The following is a 9,043-nucleotide window of genomic DNA, read 5'->3' on the forward strand; positions in this document are numbered from 1 at the left end:
GTATGAATGATAAATACATGTTACTATATTTGGCAGCGGAGTTGTGATGTTATTAGGGAGTTACACTTTGATACATTATATTGTTTTCTATTGCAAACGATCTCTTTGTCTTCTCTCTCTTCTGTTAGGCAAATAGTTCAGTTGCTTTTATTTTTCTCGTCTAATTGAAAATATAAGTTACTAAATTTAATGTAATGTATTTTATCCATTAACTTATCTCCACTTTGCCGTAATTCACCAGTAACATTTGTTTTCTATAATATATATATATATATATATATATATATATATCAAGTTGTTTGATTCTTTATGATTGTCTCATTCGATAAAAGAGGTCAATTCTTGACATGAACGGTCAAGGATCTGTGTTGTCAGCTGAGCGTACATGGATTTTGCCACCATAACTCTCATCATGCCAGAAGTGAAGGGTGGCAGAGGGAGTGATATGAAGTGGCATATTGAACATCTTGGATGTCAAAATTAATGGATCACACCAACATAAAAGCAATATATCAAGTTTTGTGACATGTCACAGAAATTTTATTGGCTGCTTCATTTACGGTAGTCCAGAACTCCAGATGGGTGCTGATTGAAGTATGTTGGGTATGAGGCTGCACCTACAATCAGAGGGAAACTTCATATTCATTGAGTTGCAGCAATCATAAGAGTAGAGCCTGCTGTTTGGGTTTTTCTTGTAAGACTCTCACATAGATCATTACTGCAATACTAGTTTTCGAGTTTTGTACATGCCAGTTTTCAAGTTTCTTTGGATTTAAATGTGTAAGGATGAGCGAGATTTGCAGACTGCAATTGAGCTTATTAATAAACAGAAAATTGCTTTAGCACATTTTTCATCTGTCTTCTGTCTTTCTCTTTTCTTGATGTTGTTTTTTGTTACTTAATAAAGTCTCAACTTTCAAAGAGTTTTACGTGTCTACTGGTTAGAATTTATTTTTTTCTTTTGTTGACAATAAAATCTTCTTTTAGTACTAATTAAGCTTCTTTTAGGTCAATGCATCAGATGTCATTATTTTGGAGGGCATTCAGTTTTCCATGATTCAAGAGTTCGTAATTTGATGGACATGAAGATTTTTGTCGTATACAGGTCTCTTTTCTGTTCCTCCTTGTCATTTACCCATATATTCTAGGCCTAAGGTTTATCTGCAATTTCGAAGGTATTCGATACTGAAGTTTTACACCTTTACTGCTTCACATTTAACTATCTTAATATAGTAATATGCTCAATTTGATAAGTTAAGAAATTATTATCTACTCTGGCATCGAGTAGATTGTAGGCTATATAATGATTTATCTGTACCAGCAAAGCTTGTCACTTTACACTTCTTATTTAGTCAATTAGTCTTTCTCATCAGACTTGAGGATATTTGGGGTTCTAAGCTGCCTTTGGAGCTTAGACTTTATCATGAATAGTGAAAATGGTATCTGTGCCAGTGTACTTTTCAGCCACTATGTCGAGTTGCCAAGTTAGTGCATGACAAGTTTTTGATAATTGTTTTTTCTTGTCATGGCTGCAAAATTGGTAAACTATTCAGCATATCATAATTATAGGCCATATGGATTAGGTATAGTTTATGGCTAATTTCAAGATCAAGTCAATCCACTGCCTTTTTTCAATTAGCTTCTTCTTGTTGTGTATGCGTCAATATGTTTTTCTGCTAAATAACTGCAAAACAGTGAAGTTGATCTGTTCCAAAGTGGTCTAATCAGGATTTTGCAACCTATTTGATTGGTGATGGGGCTGGGAACCATATCAAAGGTTGAAATTTTATACTCTAGTAGATAATATTCTTGCTTTCAGATCATTAACATTAATTTTCTAGGGATCCTTTATTTGAAGAGCATATGACATCTATGAAGTTATTAATGCTACAGATCCAACTAATTTGATTTATAGTAATGTAAAATTTTATTGATTTGAAAAAAAGCTGCTTTAGGACTAAGCGCACCCACCATGGCACCTAATTAGCTGTTGAGCCTCATCAGCTCTACTAGCCATTATATACCCGCCAGTTTTTGTAAAATTGCTTTATACTATAAAATCATAGAGTGTTAAGGGGAGTGCATAGAAGTTGGTAAATATAGGTAACTTTCCATTTACAATATCTTTCCTAAAGTTATTTTAAAGCATCTATGTAAAAATAAAGAAAAGATATGTCAAGGCAATCCATTTGATCAGAACTAGCCTGTGCCAATAGCTGTGATAATTGTGTTGAGTGTGAGCAAGTCATGTGCTGCATCATGTATAGTGTTATAAAGGTATGACATGAGGACATATTGCAACAAGCAAAACATCAGTTTACAATTTACATGTCAAAGGCCATGAAATGGGACAATCTTGATTTCTCATAGTTACTTATAATCCAAGTATTCTTGATTACAGCAATTCTCACATTTTTATACTTATCTTTTGTTTTTTTGTTTTTTTGCCATATCTTCTACTTATTAGATGATATTAGCCTGCCCCCGAAGAATAAGACGTGATACTGTTGAGAGAGAGAGGTAGAGATGTGAACTCTGTGCTTGAACAGGTATACAGAGTCTTGTATAAAGTTTGTTTTTATTAACTAAAGATTTCCTTAGAAAATATTGAAATCTTGAACTGGCTACTCTAGGCATTGTACCTGCCACCGTCAGGCATTTCTTTTCTTTTTCAAAATCTTACAAGAAGTAACTTGCTGTATCATTCATGCACTCAGAACATGATGACTAATCATTTTTTATCTGTTCAAGTTTACACAATGCTCCTCACATAAATGGAAAATTCCACCAACCTGATTAATATCAGTCTGTGCACCTGCAAACCATTATCCAATTTCAACTGGACCTGCCATTTCCTAGGCATCTTGTGCTAAGATCCTTAAAATGACTTTAACTGTGAAAGTTACACAAAAGGCAGTAAAGAACTTAATTTACTTGAAGATCACAAATAGTTAGAGATATGCTATAAGGATCTTTTTCATCTCTATTGTGAGCAACGGTTTGCATCAATAAGCAGCTTGACAGTCAGCCTAAAATTTTTCTCAGGAAAACGGTGAAAGTGGCATATAGTTAATTAAGGCAAACTTTTTATTTGTACATCCATGACTTTATTAGATTCTTTGAATATTTGCAGTATGGAAGGCTCAGAAGCCTGCTTTTGATGATTTTTGTTCTCTCCATCGAAAAAATATGCTGATGTTATCATACCAAGGGGAGGTGGATAACCATGTTGCAATTGATTTAATTGTACAACACATCTGACAAAGCTTGGTCAGCATGACTTATGCAAAATATATACTAATGTTTTTGTAATCCAATCAACATTCCAGGTATACTCTATTTTGAAAATGCCTCGTATCACAAATGATATTCATACTTACTATGTGAACCATAGACTTCACTATTTTTACTTGTTATGTTAAAGTTTTGACATTGTATGTACTAGGTTCTAATGCTTTAGTATTATCTAAACAGATTCGAGGAATGCATACACTTATACGCTATTGTGGATATCACTACACCTGACTTTGTCTTTACTCGGATCGGCTTATTCGTCTGGTAAGTCTCTGCATTTCATCTGCTTCTCTTCATATCTTATCAGTAATAAATTAAATTCTTACAGTTTATAAATATCACCATTGTTGTTACTATAGTTGTTACATAATACAAGAAAATATGCTAGGTAGTGAGCATGGTCTTGGTCATTTGCCATTTACTGAGAAGCAGATTGTCACGCCGACAGGTACATTCAAAAGATACTAATCTTTGTTCAATTGTTCTAGAGTTATTGCTCAAGCAATCTCTTGATGCTCGTAAGAGTAGTCATATCCATTTCTGTTATAAGTATCTATTTTTCGACATCCTTCCAAATCATATCAATGTTTAAGGTCAATATAGCAAACATATACAACTAGAAAGTAGATTTGGAAATCCATAATTGATATCTCCATATGAGCTGATCCTTCAAATAGGCTTGGAACATGAGATAAGCTTTTTGCTGAAATGACTTCATTTATTTGAAGTCAAACAGTATTTTTTAGTCCTTCAGTTGAACTTGATTATCTGATGATGCAAAATAGTTGTTATAACACAAAACAATTAAATGGTTTACATGTTTTTTCTTTTTAAATGATTGAGCATGATCAGCATCAAGAAGCTCATAATGAACTGTAATATTCTGTTGTTGGTTGTACAAAATGCTAAAGATTTTTATATCTTGCTTTCTAGCTTTTGAGTTTGGTCGTTAGGACAGATTTAATTACAGCATGAAGCACTTTACTTTCTTACTTGTAGTGCATGGTTAAAAGAAACTGTCAGATTTTAGTTAACATGTATGTTTTGAGATTCAAACTACATTCAAACAATCGGTACTTTTACTAACATGCTTCAATCCATAAACATAAACAAGGACAGCTAATTAACTTAATTAAGAATAGAAATTGATTAGACTTTACATTTGAATGTCCTAACACCCCTAGCATTTATTTAACACAAACAATTACTTTCTTCTTCTTTGTTGAATAGCCCAAAAGATAGTGGCTGCCCTAGTAGAAGAAGAACAGAGTAGTTCATCATGAGATGGTAGCCATTGAAACATAAATTAGGTCTTCATAAGTGTTATATTACGGACTATGAAATACCCCATTATTTGGTGACAGTATATCTTTGGCTTTATCTCTCCACTTTCAAATATCATTTAACAAGCAATCTGTTAAATATTGCAGCAAACATATATATTCCAATGCAAACATCATCAGTTGTCTGCGTTATATTTTAAAGATATCTTTATGTTTCATCATCTTTCAGTAATAGGTCCTTCAAAGTTCAAATGCATATGGAAATTGGTTGGAGCATTCAATTGTTAAGAGTTGTGTTGTATTTGTTGTTATTTGCTAATGTTTTCTAATAATTAACATAGTGGAATATTGAAAATTCAGAAAATTTTATCTATGGAGATTGGAGGATCTTTTCTTAAGCATCCGATGAGTTGTATACATGTTAACATCAAGACCATTAGGATTTTCAATTGCTTGTTGTTAAAGAATTTCCTTAGTGGATGTGTAGAACATGTGTTAGTATATACAAATAAATGAATTATGTTACAGATATCAACTTATGTTACTTATTTGCTTTGGTTAGGTTCGTATACACAGGAGTTGACTTCTGCAAGAAACTCTGTGGAGTTTCTATCATCCGAAGGTGAGCGTTAGATCAGGTACTTTTAATTTCTCAGGTACTGATTGGAGCATTGATGTTAAACATTTGTGCAGTAAATTTTTGTAAGATCTAGTTTATAATCATGATCATAGGTAGTTTCAAATGATTGGGTTTAAGATTCCTTCTTTCAATTAATCTTTGGAGTTGGATAGTTGGGGCAAAGGTAAGTGACAGTAGGGACCAGTTTGGGAGTGACCTATAGTACATGGTTCAATGGCTTGAGCCAAAGCTTTTCTGAAATAAAATGGGCAGAATCACCTCCTTTCCTCAATTTAAGAATACAGGGAGCTCATTGAATCACTTCTTAGGTTTAGTTGAGCGAGAAGGTGCTAGGAAAAGGCAATATGACAAATGAAATACCAAGACCTAAGAGATTTTTCTTTGCCTCTTTCTCTGAAATTCTGCGATGTTCTCTGTAGAATTCAAGATGCTGATATTTTTTTCTATGAAGTAAAGAAGATCTCTAGCTGGATTTGACTATACAATTTGTAAATTAGTAACAGGACAAGTCTTTACTAGAGATGATTTATCATCAGCAAATGCTGGCAGTGAGACTGATCAAAGATGAGCTACAAATCAGTTGGTATCTAAAAACAATGGTTATCATAAAAGCTAACTGCTTCCTATGGACAGTTAGTCATTGCTTCAGTAGGGAACTGACAGTACCTAATCAGAACAACCAACTTCAGTAAAATGCAGCATGGGATAAGTGCAGCAGATATTTAATGGGCTTTAAAATATTCTGACTGGTAATACATCCTAGTTAATGACTATGTGAGAAGTTATATGGAGCCTTTTTTAAAAAGATTCTATTTTTATTAATCATTATCAAATCAACTGATCAATTAATCATTTAGAAGACTAGGATAAAATTGATAATGATGGAACTAGAGATGATTATGATGAAAATAATGATGGTGATGGTGATGGTGATAATGATGAGACTCAGTCTATAGGTAGCAAAACATCAAGAGAGGTGCGCTTACAGAATGATATAAGTTCATCATCATTACCATCATATCAATCACACCTACTAGAGCCACAACACTCATATTATACTTAATATCCACAATCTGCATATGCTTATCTGTATGAAAACTATGTAAAATGTTACAACAAGCAATACTATAAGTGGATGAGTTTTGAAGAATATCGACAGTATTTGGTGCAACATTCCCGTATTATTTTTATGCTAGCAAATGATGTATTGTCATTTGACGTTCAACTAGATATTAGTTTTAATTACTGAACTATTATCAGCTAATATTATGTGTTAAATGTTATTATATGTTCAATTATATTATGGAGTGTTCAATTATTAATATTAGTTTTAATGAATATATTCAATCATATTATGTATTGAATAATATTTATATTTAACTATTGCTTTATCTTTAATAAAATAGGTCATTTATAAAAATAATCTAAAGATAAAACACTATAATGTAGGTTTTAATACATATATTTAAATCAAAAACCAAAAATTGACATACCGAAGACCCAAAAATATCTCTAAATATCCTACAAATTTTATTATAAATGTGTAAGTTGACACATGTGGTCATGCCATACCGATGGTAGCATCTACAACACGTGCCACGTCCTACTACTGACTACTTGTATCAAATCCATTCTTCCCATCTCATTAACAAGAACACATACTCATTTATTTTTTAAACTCGAAAGAATATTAAGATTCAATCTTAATCTAGAAGTGACCGATAGTGCCCTTCTTTGCTTGCAAGGGTGAAAGTATGGAGAATGCCCCTGCGTGCATGTTGTAAAGGAATAAAAATTGTAAAATTCTCATCCACCGTGAAGGAGACAACGGTAAACAGGTGAGTATTCAATTATAGTTTTACAATTGACTATGAACTAAAATGATTTTTATGGGATGTTTATCAAGTTGCCTTGTTTCATCTAGCTTATATATCAGAAGCTGCCTAATGATATTTCTGAACGGCATGTTCTACTTCTAGACCCTGTGCTTGGTACAGGTTTGTCACATACATTCTTTATTAGCATATTTATTATATTCACATGCATATTTTAACATATTTTTACCATGATCAGATAGTGTATGAAATTAGAAAACTACTTAGATGGTGAGGCAATTTCAGGTCACTGCTATTTGTTAGGTCGCAGAATACGGCTTTTTTTTAATGATTTGATGCAAACTATTCCTGGCCTTGGATGAAAAAAGGTGTCACTAGTTTTCATTTTTAGCAGCTCTGTGTTGTTTCTCATGAAAATTCTAATATTTAGATCCCATTTTCTCTGTTTTACTGATGATACCTTCTAGAAAACTAATTTTTATACCTCAGTCCAGTACATGGTTGAATTTTCGGTCAAGATGGAACAGTCCCAGTTGATTTTTATTGAAAACTAATGCTAAAACTCATTGATGAAAGCCAAATCTTGCAAACTGTTCATTTTGACCCCTTTTTATCACTTTTGGCTGAAACCGATCTGTTTTGGTCTAAAATTTACATGTTTTCTAGGGGTCAAAAACCGAAACCAACTGAAAGCAAAACAAAAATTTGAACCATGGTACAGTACGTTGTCAATCGAATAGATTAGGTAAGCCCATGAATTTATTTCCGGAAGTAAGCTGACACCAGCTTTAGAGCACACAGGCTTGTCCTCTTATTAACCCGACACTTACTGTGTGCAGAGACCGCACTTAAGGTTTTTTGTAATATTAATCATGGAATCTATTTGGAGTTTTGGCAATAAGGGCAAGGATTACTTTGGCATTGGCCTATCTCAGTAAGTTGGTTCAGTTACTTGAATGTGAGGTGTGGTATACCCCCCATTTTGATCTCCCTCCTTCTTTTCTCTGCATGGCCCTCTATGTTGTTATGTTGCTTATCTTGTGCAGATGAGCCGCAACATAACTGAAGTCACTACAAAACCTTGATACAAGCACATCATTTAAAATGCTCCAATTTACAATTTATATTCCAGTAGGATAGAGGAATTGCATATCAATATCTCTGTCTAGTAAGTTGTTTTAGACAAATAATTGCCAATCATTTTCTCTAGTGCCTTAAATTATCTATAGATATGACGCATGCAATATGGACTGTATTGAACTTCTCTGTTTGCAAAATGTACTACAGGCAAACCTTCTTTCAACAAGGTAAAATGCTTAATATCCTTAATGAAGACAATTCAATAACTTGTTCTGTTCTAAACCTATGTGAATCTATATTCTTCTGGGGTTACTTATACATGTTTTCTCTCTAATTCGTAATTACTTGTCAACATCTTGCATACTCACCAATGAAGATGTGTACTTTTGATTTCCTAGGTAACCTTAGCAAATCAAGCTATAGAACTTCTCATTCAAAGAGGAGTTCCCGAGAGTCGAATTATATTCTTAATCTTATCTCGGTGAGCGCTGGATTAGTTGGAAGGTGTTTATTTACGACTTTGCTATGGCTAAATACTTATTAGTTGATCCTTGCCTTGATTAGGCACCTGAAGGGATTCATTGTGTCTGCAAGCGGTTTCCTTCCTTAAAGATTGTTACTTCAGAGATTGACGCTGCATTAAACAGGAGTTCAGAGTAATCCCTGGGCTGGGGTGAGTTTGGTGATCGCTACTGGCACTGACAACTGATGATTGACCCGCAGCTATCATTTAAGGATTGTATTTACTCATCGGGAATGAAACTCTGTGTCTAAATCTTGAGAGAGAAGACAAGTGATGAACTACCCCTTTGACAAAAGTCATCAATTTGTGCAAGTATCATTTCAGCAGATGTGTCATATCACAAACTGCCAGGAACATATGGAAATTTGTTACATCTGTTGACAGAAGG

General features: G+C 33.5%; 1 protein-coding gene across 1 annotated transcript; it reads left to right on the forward strand.

The window, feature by feature from the left end:
* Window positions 1-6,978: 6,978 nt before the first annotated feature.
* Window positions 6,979-8,792, forward strand: LOC140792836 (uridine/cytidine kinase UKL1, chloroplastic-like). The gene is made up of 4 exons (XM_073144056.1): window positions 6,979-7,047; window positions 7,142-7,214; window positions 8,531-8,613; window positions 8,697-8,792. Exons 1-4 carry the CDS (start codon window positions 6,979-6,981, stop codon window positions 8,790-8,792), a joined length of 321 nt encoding a protein of 106 aa, XP_073000157.1.
* Window positions 8,793-9,043: the final 251 nt, after the last annotated feature.

Source organism: Typha latifolia, chromosome 7 (genome assembly GCF_019914945.1).
Source record: "Typha latifolia isolate L0001 chromosome 7, TyphaL0001v2, whole genome shotgun sequence".
In the NCBI taxonomy this organism is placed as follows: domain Eukaryota; kingdom Viridiplantae; phylum Streptophyta; class Magnoliopsida; order Poales; family Typhaceae; genus Typha; species Typha latifolia.